Genomic DNA, 18,906 nt, shown 5'->3' with positions numbered 1-18,906 from the left:
AGACATGTGACTTTTTCATATGGAGTCTTACTTTTTCCTGTCTTGCCATATTGGATTTCCAGCAGCTTCACCAAGGGCAAAATTCTCATCTCTTTTCTGGTCAGCACTGTGAATCTTGAATTTTGCCCTAAAATCTTCTTCTTCGAGTATGGCAAATAAATGTCACCAGTTTGCCTACCTTATGAATCTGATCTCCAGCCTTGCCCGGAAATACCAACCAAAGCCATTCCGTTATGTGATGATTTAATTCAGAATTCATAAACTCTTAGGCACTGATTCTGCAAACACTTGCGCAAGTGTGTAACTTTACTCATGTGAGTGGTTTCCACTAAAGTTCTCTTTTCTGTTATGCCTTACAATAATATGAATACACACTTTATGCTTCCATTAAAGAGGGGGATGTACATACTTTGTAATTAAATTACTGCGCTGAGTAAAGGACGGTATATAAAGTGGACCATTCCAGGAATAAGTCCAGGATGCATTATGATTTAAAGACACCCTTGAGGGGCAGAATTTCTCCCCACCCCCACTCTGGGTCAGTGAAAGGATGTAGTAATTTGTTGCTGGTATAGGCCAGCAGAAAATGATAGCACCATCTGCATTGGCTTAGCTGTGCTGGTCAGGTTGAAACCAACACTCCATAATTACTAACCTCTTCCAGCCCATTCCTCGCCCACCGACTCCAAAGCGGGGCAGGATAGAGGTTATAGAGGGATTCTTCTACCTTTTCCCTCCCTGAGCATACACTGAGTCCGAGTCACAATCTACCCATCTTGTGTGCAACTTGCAAGTATTGTGTATGCAAATTAGGCATAGACTGTTGGTTCATCTATCAGGCTGAATTTAGTATAAAGTATCTTCTCTGAATGTACAATAATCCTCTGGTTGAAAAGAAAACACTGTAGAAGTAAACATTTAGCTTAATAGGTTTCTTCTGAATGTGAATTTTTCTGACTGGGTAATAAATCCCTGAAAATGAGGGTTGAACAGGAAAGTGCTGACTGACTCTTAAGTTTAGTGGCGGTTGGTATTACACACAGCTTATGAGTTGGCCTGGAGCCCTTAATTAGAGCAGAACACACAGTGTCAGGTGTTTATATCTATTCTTGAACTTCGATATTGATTTTTGGGAGAGATCTTAATCAGTTTGGTTGGCTCAGAAGTTTGTTTCTTAAATCGTTAAGCTACAGCTGCAGCTGTTACGTATAGAATGCTCTAACGACAGGTGTGCGTGCTTCCCATCTTCCTCTAAGGCTAACTAGTATTTGTTCAGTCCCTGCTCTGTTGAAGGAAGCCTCTGGAGCAGAAATCAGCAGGCAAAATATCATGTTTGTGAAAGCAGCACAAATGTCCAGAAGCCAAAATTCAGAGACTGTTTTTTTCTGTACAGCTCATTTAAAGTTTCATCAAAGGAGAAGGAACATTTTTCTTCATATGCTCCATCTTTTATCATTGAGAAATTCTACGCACTTCATGATAGAAAAGAAAATGAACCCCAACATTTTATTTATAAAGCATTCCAGTACTGCCCTTGAACATGTATATTTTTAAAAACTATCCCATATGCTATGTGGACTTTTCTCTACTTTTAAAAATATTATATTCTGAGTAGCTCCAGTCCTGCAGTCAGATGTGCAAAGGTAGACATTTACTCTTGAAAGGATCCAATTGCAGAATAAGGATCATAACAGCACAATTCCTGTGAGCCGATTTTGAACAGATCAGTGTTTACCAGCTGCTGTGCATAAACTAATAAAGCTAAAGAAGAATTTAAAGAGCTGGGGTTGATTAGGATGGAGGAAAGTCCTCTTCTAAAAAGGTGCAGAATGTTCACTGATCTTTTTTTATACCAAAACATTACTGAACATATGGAATTCTTGCCTTTCTGTAGGTCAGTCACTGCTCCTTTTAAAGCAAGAGAATGTCACACCCTGCCCACACTGGCTGTGTAAATGCAACACAGTTACAGACTTAAAACAGAGTGCTTTATACTGTATCTGACTAGTCACTGGGATGGAAACAGCCTTGCTATATATACACATTCACAGAAACCCTGTTAACTGGTAATATCAAGTTTAAATACAAAAACATTTCAACCTGGTGTTTCCTGCATTCTAGTTCTGATTATTCAGGTTCTTATTAAGGTTTCTCTATTTGACTTTTACATGCTGTCTTCTATAGCCTTGTATAAAAAAAAATGTAAAACTACAGTGTACTTGAAAGGTCACATATATTTATAGCTCTTTATGTTCTACCTTGAGCTTCTTCTGCTTCCTGGATTACATTATTTTATTCTCTTTGAATTTGCAAAGTTTAGTCTTGGTATTTCTGTAATGTTGATAAACAATAATCATGTTTCTCATCATAGCACATACATTTTTAATTTCTGTTACTATCCTTCCCCCTAAACTATATATCTTCCCTATTTATCTTCCTCCTTTTGCTGCTTTTTCTGTTATTTTAAGCTCATTGTACCCAGCAATCGTTCCCTTAACAAGGAATCCAGCTGAATGTTTTCCAATATTATTTGACTCAGCCATAATCTCTCACTGAAAGCAGTGACCCCAGAAATGTACTGTTGCAGTCATAATGCCAAGCAGCCCTGCCTCTTCTGTCCAATAATTCAGGCACAGTCCACCTTTTGCATTATAACGTAGGCTACGATTTAGTCATGGGTATTTTTAGTAAAAGTCATGGGCAGGTCCCGGGTAATAAACAAAAATTCATGGCCCGTGACCTGTCCATGACTTGTACTATAAATACCCCTGACTAAATCTTAGCTAGGAGGACCGCTGCTTTGGGGGGCTGCTGCTCGGGGAGGGGGGTCCTGGGGCCAGGGCACCAGCTGCTTGGGGTCACCAAGGCCAGCGGCACCAGCTGCCGGGGGCCACCGAGCAGCAGCTGCTCCAGCCAACCGCAGGGCTCCCCACCCGCCGCTGCTCCCGCTGCTGCTCCCGCCGCCCCCGGGACAGTCATGAATCCATGACTTCCGCGACCTCTGTAACAGACACGGAGCTCTGAGCCCGCCCCTCAGAGGGTCAGGCAGCGACCTGGAAGTATAAAAGCTCGCCCTCATAGCTCAGTCGGGCCCCAGCCGCCGGAGAGACCAGACGTCTCCAGCCTAGCTCGTGACTGGGAAGACCCCGCGGCCCAAGGCGGCCGCCAGGACTGGCTGGGCCTGCCCTGCGCCCGCTATCCGGAGGAGCCGCCAGGCCTGCCCTGCTCCCACTATCCGGAGGAGCTGCCGGGCCTGCCGATCAATCCCTGCCCTGACGAACCCATGGTCCTGGATCCCCCAGAGGCCGACACCAGGACCCAGGTAGGCCCCGAGGGGGAGTGTGGAAGGAGCCCAGGGGCAGCTGACCCCAGTCTGGCTGCAGCACTGCCAGAGCCCATGTCAGTGTGTTGTGGCCAGGATCCCCACTGACAGCAGCGGGTCTTCTGCCGCTGCTAGGGCCCCAGGCTGGGACGCAGTGGAGTGGGAGGGCCTGCGTCCCCCCTGCCACCCAACCCGTGGGTGGCAGTCTCCTCCTCTCCCAGGCCTTTTGAGGCTTGGGGCCTACTATTGTTGCTCAGCCCTGACTGAGGGCCTGAGCTCCTGACTCAGCGTTTGTTGCCCCGCCCTGACCTCAGGCCTGGGCTTAATACCTTGTACTATTGTTGCTCAGCCCTGACTGAGGGCCTGAGCTCTTGACTCAGTGTTTGTTGCCCCGCCCTGACCTAGGGCCCGGGCTTAATACTTTGTACTTTTTGTTGCTCAGTCCTGACTGAGGGCCTGAGATCCTGACATAGCATTATTGCCCGCCCTGAGCAGGGCCAGGCTTACCGTGTTCTTCCAGTTACAGCAAGAGCTGCCGAGGGAGACCCCACGGCCAGACGAATTTCCCAAGCTCACCAGTGTGTAGTGAGCCGGTGTGGCTCCCCACCGCCCCGGAGAGGGTCGAGCCCCGGCGAACTCTTGTACACATACTTAACTGAATTTTACAACTCTTGGAAAGGACTTTTCCCTCCTCCAGTTCTTAGCCAATCCATAGTGTCTGTCTCCTCATGAAATCCCCATCACAGTAAGTCCAGATGTCTCGTATCTGTAGTTTTCCCTGTCTTTCAACTGCTCACTCTTCAGGGAGCTACACAGAACTGAGAGCGTACACAGTTGTCTCTTTTCTACCTACAGCTGTTCCTTTTGAGAAGTCCAGAGGGGTCATTTTCTCTCTCTGGAATAATAAGGCCCTCTTTGTCAGCATCATCTGGCTTAGTTATGAGACCCAGGGCCTCTCTGCCGCTCTTTATATGCTTTATCTGCAGCTTTCCTGTTGTTGCATCCAAGAATATCTAAAACACCTTGGAAGTGTAGTGTATACATGACTGGATTGGATTTGGTTCTCTTGAGGCACATTGTGCACTCAGGGAAATAGCTAAAGGAAATTCCAAAGAGATGCCAGGTTTTGAAGACGCGGTAAGAGTGGAGTACAGAAGGCCTGCTAGACTTATTGGCTACCTTCATCAGAAATTCAAAATTAGAAACTAGGTCTTCAGCCAAGATTAAGACTTCTTTGTGCCACTTCAATGGCCTGCCTAGTGCTCAAGGGAGGAAGGAAGATGGCTTAGAACCTACTTTGCATCCCTCTAGATGAGGGAGCACCAGAGATGATAAGCACCAAACATGAGTTCAACACAGTCGAAATTTTGAGAACAAGTGGAACCTGCAGACAGAGCCAAACTCTAGTCTGACTGAAACTTCAGGCCAGTTCTCATTTTACATTAGAACATAAGAATGGCCATACAGGGTCAGACCAATGGTCTATCTAGCCCAGTATCCATCTTCTGACAGTGCCAGATGCTTTAGAAAGAATTAACAGAACAGGGCAATTATCAAGTGACCCAACCCCTGTCATCCAGTCACATGTTTAGCGACACCCAGAGCATGGGGATCCATCTCTGACCATCTTGACTAATAGCCATTTATGGGACTATCCTCTTTGAACTTATCTAATTCTTTTTTAACCCAATTATACGTTTAGCCTTCATAACATCCCCTGGCAATGAGTTCCACATGTTGAATGTGCATTGTGTGAAGAAGTACTTCCTTATATTTGTTTTAAGCCTTCTGGCTGTTAATTTAATTGGGTAAGCCCTGGTTCTTTTGTTATGTGAAGGGGCAAATAACACTTCCCTATTCACTTTTTCCACACCATTCATGATTTTATAGACCTCTATCATATTGCTCCTTCGTCATCTTTTTTCTAAGCTGAACAGTCCCGGTCTTTTTAATCTTTCCTTGTATGGAAACTGTTCCATACTCCTTATCATTTCTGTTGCCCTTCTATGTCCCATTTCCAATTCTGATATATCTTTTTTTGTGATGGGGAAACCAGAACTGCATGCAGTATTCAAGGTGTTGGCATACCATGAAGAGCGTGAGAGAAAAAACACACACTTTTGCATTATCCCCTTGGTTTGTGCCCATCCCAAACTACAAACAAGATACATTTTGAAAATAAATGTCCTGTGTTCCACACATTGACATTGGTAGTTTCTCATTTTTATAACAGAATAGGTAAATATAGTCTGGGAAGAAGAAAATACTTGTTTAAACTGAAAGGGACCAGATCCCCAGCTTGTGTAATGTGGTCCGATTTCATTGGCTTTTAGGATTAGGATCTGGCCAAATGTTTTGAAAACCTAGCAAAAGGTCAAAAATTGCAAGAAAAATGAGGGAAAGGGGGAATTCATAGATTCCAAGGCTATAAGGGACCAGTGAGATCATGTAGTCTGACCTCCTGTATAACACAAGCCACAGAACTTCCCCAAAATAATTCCTAGGACACAGCTGTTAGAAAAACATCCTATCTTGATTTTAAAATGGTTAGTGATGGAGAATCCATCACAATCCTTAGTAAATTGTCCCAGTGATTAATTACCATCACTTAAAAATTTATGACTTATTCCCAGTCTGAATTTGTCCAACTTCTAGCCATTGGATCATGTTGTACCTTCCTTTTCTGTATTGAAGAGCCCATTATCAAATAGTTGTTCCCCATGTGGGTACTTTCAGACTGTAATCAAGTCACGCCTTATCCTTCTCTTTGTTAAGCTAAATAGACTCAAGGAGCTCACCCCATCAGTATAAGGCATGTTTTCTAATCCTTTAATCATTCTCACGGCTCTTCTCTGAACTCTCACCAATTTATGAACATCCTTCTTGAATTATGGACACCAGAGATGGACATGGTACTCCCACATCAGTCACACCAGGGCCAAATATAGAGGTAAAATAATCTCTCTATTCCTACTTGAGATTCTGCTGTTTATGCATCCGAGGATCACATTAGTCCTACTGGCCACAGCCTTTCCATGGGAGCTCATGTTCAGCTCATTGGCCACCATAACCCCCAAATCTTTTTCAAAGTCACTGCTTGCCAGGAGAGGCCTGTAAGCATGGCCTACGTTCTTTGTTCTCAGATGTATACATTTACATTTAGCCATATGAAAATGCATATTGTGTGCTTGCGTCTAGCTTACTAACCAAATGAAAGGGAAACAATGATAGTACTTTTGTATCACTTTCCTTGTACAAACATTAATTTTCATAATGCCCCTGTGTGGTCTGTAAGTATTATCACCCCCATTTTACACTCAGGGAAGCAGAAGCTGAGAAGTAAAATGACTTACCCAAGGTCACATAGCATGTCAGTGGCAGAGCTCAGAAGAGAATTCAAGGTCTCCTGACTCCCACGGTCATGTCCTTTCTAATGGCTCATATTGCATCCTCTCCATGTCACCTCCCTCTATTAAATCCGATGAAATCATAGGGATTACTTGCAGGAGCAAGGCTTACAGCACTGGGTCCTTAAATTGAAAACTCCTCCGGGCAGATAATGTGTCTTAATTCTACGATTTTTAATATAAGCAGGCAACATTTTAGTCATGTTAATAGCCAAGCAATTTAAGCATGTAACAAAAGCTTCAGAGTGCTCCATTTTAGTTATTCCCTGCAGTAAAGTGCTTTTCTGATGAGAGATTTCATATCAAGAACTATTGAAGAAAACTGAAGCTGGTGCCACCATAGCCCCTTATGCAGCTAAGACCCCATTAGAGTGAAAACTTGAAAAGCGCTTTTCTTAAAATTACATGCCCCTGTATTCGTTAAGAGCCTGCTGTATATATAGATTTTTGCTGTTGCTAAAGAGAGACAAAAGGTACAAAGAGTTCCTGATGGGCATTACTGAGCTGAGAATCACCCAATTTGTGTAGATCCTCTGGGAGCATATTGATGAGAGACAGCCCTCATTGCCCTCCCATTACTGCCACCACCTTAGAGGAAGGGAGGCATAATGAGATTTACCAAGAATGTGTTTGATCAAAGACTGGAAGGGAAGGGGGAGAAGCTAGTCTGAGACACTTTCAAAGTCACATTTTAAAACCGGCCATTTCCATATTTCATAACAGTGCTTGGGAGCAGCAGCCACCCCTTCTATAAATGTCAGCGTAGCGCTTCAGTTTTCAGATACAGATCCACACGCACAGACACACACAGCTGGCACAGACATACACATGCACAGACACACACAGCTGGCATGATGCCTGCTGTAGTGGAGGTACAGGGAGCCTAATGACATGGCCAGCACCCCAGAGGGTGAAGGTAAACATTCTGTTCCAATACTAAGGAGCTGCTGTGTGAATGTCACTAGTCGTGACATCCTCTGCCTGGCATCAAGAGACAGCACTCGCCTTTTTCGAAGGAACAGATACGCTAATGTTGCAGAAGTTCAAACGCCTCTGAAATCTGCATGCTTTCCTTTCTTTTCATCCTGCAATGCCTAAGTGCTGAGTTTTTGATCAAGGTAAAACGCTCCCGATTAGCAGATGGTGAGGTTTGTCACTAATGAAGCTGCGTTCAGCAGCAATATGTAAATTTACTCTGGTTCAGCTCCTGTAGGTTCAGCTGTGGTTTCCTGATCTATGGTTGGTGAGTGTATCTGTCCATAGAGTTTCTCAAAATTATAACAAAAAGGGTTTTGGAATGTCCTCAGTCTCTGGGTACTACCAGTATTATGGTTGATGATATATAAGTAGGTAGCGTGAATCTTCTGTGAGTTATACTATTGGTCTGGTCAAAGAAAGGTAGGTCACCAGGAAGGGATGTATCAAACATGAGTCAAACTGAGCAAAATCACTCTCGGGGCATGGAGAGCTTCAATTTCTAAGCAAGGCAGCATTTATAATGCTACTAAAAACAAAGCAGTAAACAAAGTACATGAAGGTTTGACAGTAACATTAGCAAACAGCCACAGTGAAATGACTGAAAAAAATCAGGTCTGCCTACTTGCAAGAAGAAGAAAAATGGAATTGTTTTTGACAGACAAAACAATGCAGCTGGGGGGTCGGAAGAGTTTGTCTTTTATTTTTTGCGGCTGTGGATGAAAAATTGCACTATTAGCTTTTAGCCAGAAGAATAAAGACCCCCTTTTTCAGTGTTCTACCTAATTAGGAGAAGTACATTTACACCTAACATTGAGATATTAAGTTTTATGTAATAGGTAGAGTGGAAACTGGGTCATTCAGACTAAGTAGAACACAGATTTCATATTTTTATATAAACAAAATTTGAGGTTTGAAAGCTGTTTCCAACAAGGATTGAAATGGGTAAGCTATTTCTAGAGCCGGGCAAATAATTCATAATAAATAATGAATTTTATCTTTTTTCCCCCCAATGTCCATGAACAGAATATATTTTCTCAGAATTACTGTTTTCATTACTCAAAAATATTGGTCAGAGAGTTTTTGTGAATAATTCTGTGTCTTTTGCAACACCCAAGTAGATCCAATTACAGATAGAAACCTTGGTCTGTAGCTCATTACTAGGGCTGTCTGAATTCAGGAAAAAAATGGAGATTTTAAAAAAAAAATCCTACATCAGAACACAAATAGAATCATAGGGCTGGAAGGGACCTCGAGAGGTCACCTAGTCCAGTCCCCTGCACTCATGGCAGGACTAAGTATGATCTAGACCATCCCTGACAGATGTTTGTCTAACCTGCTCCTAAAAATCTCCAATGATATCTTTTGATTTTCATGCTGGAATAGACAATTAGTTAGGGCACTCAGCTGGAATGTGGGAGACCCAGGTTCAAATCTCAGCTCTCCCTGATTCAGAGAAGGAAATTGAACCTGGATCTCTCACATCCATAGCAAGCACCAGACTATGGAATCAATCTAAATCTTTCCTGTTTGAGCTGTTCCACTTTATATGAGTAATTAAATATTAATTGGACCAGAGAGAGACTGACTCTATAGTCCAGTACTTAGGGCAGGGGTTCTCAAACTGGGGGTTGGGACCCCACAGGGGGTCGCCAGGTTATTACCTGGGGGGTCACGAGCTGTCAGCCTCCACCCCAAGCCCCGCTTTGCCTCCAGCATTTATAATGGTGTTAAAAATATTAAAAAGTGTTTTTAATTTATTAGGGTAGCCGCTCTCAGAGTCTTGTTATGTGAAAGGGGTCACCAGTACAAAAGTTTGAGAACCACTGACTTAGGGCAATCACCTAGGTTGTTGGAGACTCTGTTTCAAGTCACTGCTTCAAATCAGACAGAAAATGGGTTTGAAACTGAGTATCTTCCATGCCAAGTGAGTACCCTAACCAACTGGCTATTCTGAGGTAGGTGTCTCCCCTTGACCAGAAATTCCATCCTGGACCCTCAGGTCCTTTTGATGCATTAGGAATTTCCATTTTAAAAAATAAGAGTTTTGCCAACAAATTCCCAGTCAGCTCCGGTCATTAGCAAGTGTGCTTTTTGCAAATATTCAGGGTGAAATCGTGGCCCCATTGCCCTTGATGTCAGAGGAACCAGATTTAAACCACACTATTCAGAATGTTAAATATGAGCTATTTAATTGGACAGGCAGGTTACATGGTGTATTTTTCTTGCCTGGTGGGATCAATGGGAATCAATGTTCTTGTTGATAATTCATGATTACCAATTGCAAATTCACTTCCCCACAAGTATGCTGCAAAATATGTTTAAAATTTGCTGCTTCTGTCATATCTGGAAACAACTTATCAATTGAAATGTTTATACAAAGGGACCTCAAAAAGGGGATTGAACACAGCTGTAGCACATGTATTCAGAAATCTAAGTGATTATTGTAAGCAGTGTTCACTCAGCTCTAGTTAACTGGTTCATCAGAACTGGTCAGGAATTTTCAACCAAATATTTTTTCATTGAAAAGTCCCAATTAGTCAAAACTGAAATCTTTTGTGGCAAAGAGTCAGTTTCCAACAAATGTCTTGACTCAAAAAAATGTTGGAAAAAAAGTTTCAGAATTATCAAAACATCCCATTTCAACATTCAGCAAATGAAAAAGTCTGGCTTTTTGGCTTGAAACAACTTTTCTTTTAGAAATTTACGCTAATTAGAGTAAAAAATAAAATTAAAAATAATCAAAATTGAAACAAAATGTATCAGTGGACCTGAACTGATTTCTCTTTTCTTTATGGTTCATGAACATTTTCAAGCTTTTGACTTTTTGACTTGATTTGGAACAAATTTAAATCATAATTCTGTGTTTGTAACATTATAACCTCTTCCAGTTTAAATCAGTGTGGTTTCATAAATTCAAATCTGTGCATCCTATTATTGCCATCTTTTCTCTTGTTCCCAAAATAGACTCCAAATAATTTCCTCAAAGTACCATTACCTTGGGACCCATACCTGCACAGCCACCCGATCCACATATTCCAGGAGTAGACAGAATCCAAGAAAGAGGAAGCAGGTGGATCAGGAAAAAGGGATGACACACACTGAAACACACAGGCCCTATCCCAAGCCCACCTCCTAATGCCTATCCATTGCCAGGACTGCCAGTGTGCATTGTGTGAATTTGGGAGGGGCAGGATTACAATGCTAAATTGCTGGCCATGTCAGGAGTTGGTCCAATTTCTTCCCCACACGAGTAAGCAGAGAGTATTGATGAGGAAGGAGCAAGCATGTCTCTGAATATTTGCCTTGGATAATTGTTAAACAGGATCAGGACATTTTTAAAAAACAATAGAAATGTGGAGGAGTTCATGTGTTAAGTAAATGTGTATGAAATGTTTCTCCAGGAAGAACGGCAGAGTTCTCATAATGGAGGAGCAGCCATTATGTTATTTCTTTGATATTGTAGTGGGGGCATTGATCTTGGAATTGTTTGTTTAATAATATAAGCAATTTAAAAAAAGTTTGCTTTAATAAACTTAGTGCATGACCCTCTAATGAGCAGTGCATGGGTGCAAAGGTCCACCTACATAGAGTTCTTTGCAGGATTGAGGTTTCAATCAGTTATCTAAAATCCATTAGGAATCGTCTTAGTGACGTCAGTGGCCCTTGGATCAAATCCATAGTGTGTGAACAGTTGTCATGACACTTGCCTAATTGATTTGATTTCATATGAAAGCATCCGTGTAAATTTTCCTCCATGTATGATTTGATCAATATCCGTATAGCAAAGCTTTGATTAAATTTCAGCCTAGCAGAAGCTAATTGAGCTATTGACTTCTGGTAATAACAAGTTTCATGGGTTTCACTATACAATGGTCTGTAAGAATATCTAGTTACCTAGTATCTTCAGTGTGTATAGATGCAAAATTATGTATAGGTCGTAATACCTTGGGTGAAGAGGTCTATTTACTCCTTTTCATTATTAGATTATCAAGAAAACATGAAAAATCAGCCTCAGTGTCTCTTTTCAGTACCCATACACTTGTAAAAACTATACTAATGGGTATTCTCCTTTCATGCATCACATCTCCAGTTTAATTTAGTGAACTGCAGGTGAATTTAGGACTTCATCTGTTCAAAGAAATAATTGTATTTAACTGCAGCTGCTTGGAGCTATTGACACATTGTAACCACAGAGAACATTTTAAAAAGAATACCTATGGGATTTCCCAAGTTCTGAGAAAACATTTGCCTTATGTATTTAAAAGCTGGCTGGAGGCATTTTGCATACATCCTAGCATCCTTCCTGTACTGTATGCCTGACTTCATTTACTGCTTTCCTAGTAATATAACCAACCTACAAAGAGTTAGGATAATCTAGTCTGTCAGTAGTACAATTGGAAATGGTAATTGAAATTGAAAGTGGTATCTCCCAGGCTCCCTCCATTTTAGTATCTTTCATCTCCTGCTAGAAGCCCTGCAATACACCTTTTCCTTTGTGCTCTGAGCAGCAGCAATCAAACTGGGGAAGGGGGGAAAAAACAACTGCGGAACAAATTGCTTGTCGAGGTGGTTCTTGTTTTGATCCAATTCAGCTGTTTATGTGAAATAGACTCATTTCTCTGTGGCACTCAGTTTTATTGCACAGCAGGAAAGAAGCAGTTTGGAATAATACCTGTTCCACAGGCATATCAGTATAATGAATGCTTACCATTCTCACACACACACACACACACACACACACACACACACACACACTAGCAAGTTAGTTTGAACAAAATGAAGATTTACATAGCGCGTCACAGTCCTTTGGAAAACTTGCTGATCTAATAGATAGAGACTAGAGCCACTTTACAAGTCCTGCAGCAGAATTGCTGTATGTGTTAAAGGCTCTGAATTCCCCTTTACCTTTTCCTCTGTGGACTATGGGTCCTAACATTGCTTCTGACAATGATTTTTACCACAGGCAATATAAAGCATGACCCAAAACTCCTTGAAAGCTCTGTTGTGAAATAAGGAGGTGAAAGAGACAACAGGGAAATAGTTCTTGTGGGGGGTTTTTTATATTATTTGCTACTACTGCTCCTCTTTCCACTGTTTCTCTCTAGGCCAAATCCTGCAAGATGCAGCGTGCCAGCAATGAGGTTCTGAATGCCCTCAACTCCCACTGGTTTCACCCGTCCTGGACCAGGCCCTAATTAGCAAGATTTCCTTTAATTTAGCTCTATCTTTTTCCCAGCACACTGCCAGTAATGCTGTATGCCTGCCAGCTACACAGGAGAATTTCTGAAATTCAAACAGAGAAACCTTTCTTCAGTGTAGTGAAGTCAGGCATGCTGGCTAGCTAATGGGAGTTCTTGGGAGAGAACCTGTGAACTTCACACAGACATCTTTAGTGCCTGACAATACCAGCACAACTAGATATCTCTAAATGTTATAGAAATTGGGAGCCAAGGCATAGCCTGTCATATCATGTCTAGTTTATTTGGTTAATAGACAGTCTTTTAAAGGAGGAAAAGTCTGATGCATGAAGCATCAACTGTCAGTCAGAATGTGTTGGTATTTAGCAGGGATCCCAGACACACACATCAGATGTTGGGGAAGTGTCAATAGGAAACATCTGAAATCTCCGCCTGATGCTTTGACTGCAGAATGATTGTTTTTCTGAGTTTTTGTTTTTTAAGTAGCCCGTTCCATGAGCCGTTCAAAAATGTAGCAAGACCCTATTAAGACCATTCAGTGTATCTTCATTGATCAAACAGTGCTTTCATGCTAATCCAAATTTCACATTGATTTTGTTGGAAGAAATTGGCTAGTGACTTTGAACGTGCACCTTCAGTCTTGCACTTGACAAATTCCTGGCAAAATATGTGTATGCTTCAACATCAGAATGACATGGTTTTGTCCTTCATGAGAGTCAAAGACAGAGATGGGTGAAGTGCGTGGGAAGTTTAGGCTCATTGGTGTATAACAAACCTCAAGGGGAAAACTTTATTTGCTATTCAGAATTCTCAGGAGAAGGCTTGACGTTTTAACATGCATACAAAGTTGTCACTTCAGGACTTCACTGACATGCAAACTGTAAACTCACAGCTGTTTACAGACATTTCATTCATCTAGGAGGGGGGCTAATTTACACAACTATGAAGGAGGAGGCAGTGCAAAAATTATGGTTCATTGAAGGGTTTTTAAGTCAAGAAGGATTCTTCCAAAGTAGTCGGTGACAGCTCAGTCATGGACACTTAGATGCTGCCTGTTTCCCCATCCAAATGGCTAATTGAGTCTATCCCTGTCAAGCTGCTTCTTGGTTATGTTTTCTTGTTTTGTATTCTCTGCTTCATTGGTTGTTGTTTTTGTGTTTATTCACAGTACCGCCATAAATAGTGTAATTAAGGCTACTTAAAAGATTAACATTGTCACCGCAGGCATTGCAGAGGAGAGTAAAATCTCCATCACAATGCATTGTCTCTGGCAGGTACTATGGCAAAGCAAATTCATTGAAGAAACGTTAGTGGTACATACATGTCTATGGACAGAATAAACATATAACCTCAAAGCTCATAAATACCAAAAAAAAACCCTCCCTAGACTTCTTTCAAAAGGGGGGGGAGTGCTGTTTATATGACTCTAGAATGCTTTCTCTGTCTCTGTTGTTGAAGAGATAAATTGTTCCCACTTAAAAGTGTTCCATTTTGAAATGTTTCAAAACTCGGTACACTTTGCTATCTCAGGATAACTACCAAATTCTCTCAATTGCTTAGCAACCAATCATTTGAAATCTTGTAGCTTAGCCACAGGGTAAGTATGATGAGCTTTATAGTTGCCACCAAATACCAAAGTGCCATAATGGAAATTCACTAAAAATTGGTCTCTCAGCAATACTAACTGGTAGAATTTGGAAAGGGCCATGAATGGAATAACATAAGCAATTTGTTTATGTTTTTCATTTATAATATTGCTAGGAGATTGAATCTGAGCTTCCAGACAAGCCTGAGGCTTAAAATGTTGAGTTCCAGCCATAAAATACATGTTTGTACATTTCAATTCTAGGTTGTGTATGACTATTCAGTGTGTATGAACTCTTAGTGTATCTGTTTTTACTCTGCTAGATAGAGAAACATTAAGTGTATGATTAGGTCCCCATCCTACACTGCATTTTATGAACAGAAGGGGTTCTTCAAAAATGATCAGAAAAGAATGGCAGGGAGGCAAAATCGCACATTATGCCGTGGTTTTAACAATCCCACTTTAAAAAAAGGAGCACAGCTCTATATAGACTTTTAAGCAATTCCTTTAAACCATGTCCTCTCCCTACATCCATCCTCTGCCCTTTTCTTTAATGGCTACCACTCAGAACATCAGAGTCTATACAGCTAATAGCATATCAGTGGATTATCAAAAAAATGCAATATTGAATCTGAGAATTATACATTAATCAGATAGTGTATATGTTGTTTTCTCCCTTTTGGCATTTTTCTAGGAGAAGCACAAGGGAAAGGGAAGCTATCTGCAGAGACAATGACAGTTGAAAATCCGTGTGACACAGAAAACATTTCAAGTAATGATGGTATGGTTATTTGGTGTTTTAATATCACACAAAACAAGTCTAGCATGCTGACTAAATAGATAGAACTAGTAGAGATGCCTATCTAAGGTGTGTGTGTGTGAAAATGGCTCCTTTTTAAAAAAAAATTGTGAAGTGTCTAATGTTTCTTGTCCCCTTGCTTCACAAAATTCAAAACATATAAAGATTTTAGTAGCATTCTAGCTCATGGGTTTTGTAATTTCAGGTACAATTCCACAGTGATAAGTGCTTTATAAATGCTGATATTTTAGGATATACAGATCAGATAGCTTTCAATATTGGCTCATCCAAAGGGCCATTTTCAACAGCTTACTAAGAGATTATGGAAGTTGGTTTCCAGCCATTATTAGCTTGCTCACTCATTTCACTGCTTTAATAATGTGGTGACCATTCCATTCCTTTTATTTAATTTTTTTTTTTAAAACCCTGCATCTTCATTTACTGACACAATAGGAATAAGAGAAAGATGAAAAGATACCTTAGGAAATTCCAAAACCAACAACTTCGTTTCAAAGTTTCAGTTTTGTTTCAATTTTCCTGTCGCATCATTTGCAAAAGCCATGCAATTAAAAGCAAGAAAATGAACAGTTGACATCACAAATTTTACACCATCCATATAAAGAACATAAGCAAGTTACTCTCAAGTAAAAAGAAATGAATATTTTGTCACAACAGAACAACTTTACTCTGACCATAAATAAATGCACTGCTTCCTTAATAATATGGGAATATAAGTAAAAAAATATAAAAAGGATTAAATATTTATTAGAAAATATCTGAAGAAACTAATGATGTTTGGAATTAGTGGCTTAATTCAACACCTTTCTTTCATTGGTAATCTGGGAATATAAAACTCAAAAATCTTTCTGGAAAAAAAAAAAAAACCACCACCACCACAGGTTTCTCTTCCTCCCCTTTTATCCATCTTCTCTATTTAGATTATAAACTGCCACTCCTGACTAGTTGCCCTGTATCAAATAGTTTCATTCTTTGTGAGAGGATGCCCCACCTCCAAGGCACACTATCATAGCCAATGGCACTTGCCGTGCTTTCAGTAATATGGGTCATATGCTTGGTTATTCTGAAGCTTTTCCTCTCCTCTGACTGGGAATGCATTCACTTCTCCAGCTAGGGGGAAATCTTTCTCTAGTAATGTTGAGAGCCACAAAGGAGCCCACCGCTGGAGGGAGAAGTGTTAGTGACTCAGAGGAGTGGCCCAAAATCACAACAATTTAAGGGGACAGTTCTGGAGAAACTGTACAGAGAAACACTAGGGAAATTCCCATCTTCATTTATTTTAAAATCCCTTTCCCAGTTGATGTTCATTAAGTTTATGTTCAACCTCACTGAAATTCTCAACTTGCACTGTGATGCTGAGCCTCAGACTTATGAGGTGCTCCTTTTTGGACGTAGAACAAAACACCCTAGGCCCTTAGCCTATCCCCTCCATGATACTTGTAAGGTTAGGTTACTGTAGTATGACCCATTGATTATTTTAGAAGCTCTCCAACCCTGGGTGAAATCCTGGCCCTATTAAAGTTCACCGCAAAATTCCCAGTAACATCAAGGGGACAGGGATAGCACTCTTGCTGTTACAGCAGGGCTTACTAGCACCACTGCAGGAACAGACGTCAATCAGATTTATGGGAGCTTGGCACTGCTCAGGACTTGCTCTTGCATTAGTATATCCATTGCATCCTCTTTGTCCAGGGAATTGACAATGTCCACTTCTGGCAGAGAACCTCCAGTCAAGATTTCTGCCTGGGAGTGAAATTAATTTACAGTTTCTGAACTGTCTCCATGCAGTGAAGTCCTGTGGAACTCCCCTGTTCTGCACTATAATCCTTGAGTCCTTGTTGCAGCCTTCAGTCTAGCTCTAGGAGGATTGGATGGGACTGTCGTTAAAGCCTGCAGTGCTGCTCCACAATTGCCCCAAAAGGTTGCTGATAAATGTGAAGTATATCTCCCCATCAGCATCCCCAAGCCCCCCCGTCCCCCCACATCTGAGCAGGATTGCACTGTCCACAGGGAGGTGATTGGCTGCTTGTCATAGGATAAAAAATGAAGGCAGGCTTACCGGTTTTTGATGCTTTGGTCTGATATAATTAAACATCCATTTAATTAAAAATGAAATGAATTAAATTTCACAAGTAATGAGTCTAGAATATGAGCTAGGTCTTTTGGTATTCTCAGAAAAACAACCGCATTAAATTGGCTGACATTTTGAGGTTTTGAAAAAGCTGCTACTGCACATGCACAATGACTCCTTTCCTTAATGTTTTTTTATTATGCATTCCATTTCTGCGATGCAAAAGCCTATTAACAATAATCCACAAACCATAGCTAAACACATGTCGCAGCATTTCTCCATAATCTGGAGTGGATACTTTTCCTATTACACATTCATTCCATACACCAAAGGAGCTATTACCGTGTCTGTTCTGAATACGCATGATGAATCATTCACAAATAACTCATCAAAATCCTACCAGGTGTATTGACGTGATATTGAGTCAGAAGGAGGTTCACACCCCGTGGCATAGAAGCAGAACATTTTTTCCTTTTTGCTCATTTTTCAAAACTTTCATTTGGATGCTAAGGTTTTCCCAGAGAGACTCCAACTCTCGGCAATGGATGCCCATACCAAACACTTAAATACTACCATAAAAATAAACTACAAAAATGGGATTACCATAAAGAGTCTCATTAAAACTCACAAAAATAAAGCAGTTCCGAACAAAGGCTGAGAGTGCATGTTGAAATCATCCCATTTTATTTAAGTATAGCTAGGACCTCATGAACAAATCTCCTGTACCGTATGTTCTGTGATTCCTTTGGCACTGTAGAGAGAGTGAGACAGCCTTCCTTTTGAATTACACCTTGTTTTTTATATTTAATGAAAAGTGTATGATGCTTTTTTATTATTTAATGTTACATTAATTGAACCATAAAAATGTGAGATCAGCATTTAATTGTGATATAATTAGCGATGGGTCCAAATTCTAAATTTCAGGTCAGAAGCCAGACCCAAACTTTCCCCAAAGTTTGAGGTGTCCAAATCCAAGATTTTTGTTTGGGCTATTATAGAGACTTTGTGAAAATTCAGATCTAGACCAAAAGTCTGGGGAGAATCTAGATTCAGAGGTTCTCTAATAATTTTGATGGGTATCTTATTACAGAACTGTTCATAATCTACATTAAATAATGAAACCATTAAGAAGATCTTATATAAGAGAAAGCTACAAAGACTTACAGCAAAGATATTTTAGTGCTCTATTCCCTTAGGTTAGGAGCAGCTATTACTTGCCAGGATGAACTTGACTGAAGTTTGACAATCTTATTGTTTTGTTTTCAGCTGAAATGAATAGTCAGGTTGAAAGTATAAATGAACATTCAGAAATGCAGCCGGAAGATTAACAAATAGGTAAGTCTCCTATGACCAGTGTCTCACTGCAAGTATGCATAGCCATGCAGATTGCATTTGAAAAAAAGATCTGTTGTATTAATGGCCCAAAGGTGTAAACATGACCCAATCACTGTCTAACATTAAACAATGTTAAACAAGGTCTGGGATTTGGTGTACAGAGACCTCAGCCTGCTTAGTACCATGGCAAACA

The 18,906-nt window shown here is 40.7% G+C and overlaps 1 protein-coding gene across 1 annotated transcript in view; it reads left to right on the top strand.

The window, feature by feature from the left end:
- Window positions 1–18,706, top strand: part of MACROD2 (mono-ADP ribosylhydrolase 2) — a 1,323,621-nt gene extending 1,304,915 nt beyond the window's left edge. The window contains exons 17-18 of the mRNA XM_065401494.1: window positions 15,185–15,271; window positions 18,645–18,706. Of these exons, the coding sequence (XP_065257566.1) occupies window positions 15,185–15,271; window positions 18,645–18,706 (149 nt within the window). The remainder of the gene's footprint in view (window positions 1–15,184; window positions 15,272–18,644) is intronic.
- The last annotated feature ends 200 nt before the right edge of the window (window positions 18,707–18,906 follow it).

This window comes from Emys orbicularis, chromosome 3 (genome assembly GCF_028017835.1).
Source record: "Emys orbicularis isolate rEmyOrb1 chromosome 3, rEmyOrb1.hap1, whole genome shotgun sequence".
NCBI classification, from domain to species: Eukaryota; Metazoa; Chordata; order Testudines; family Emydidae; genus Emys; species Emys orbicularis.
Note: the sequence above shows the minus strand (reverse complement) of the source record. Positions and strands in the feature narration are given on the sequence as shown.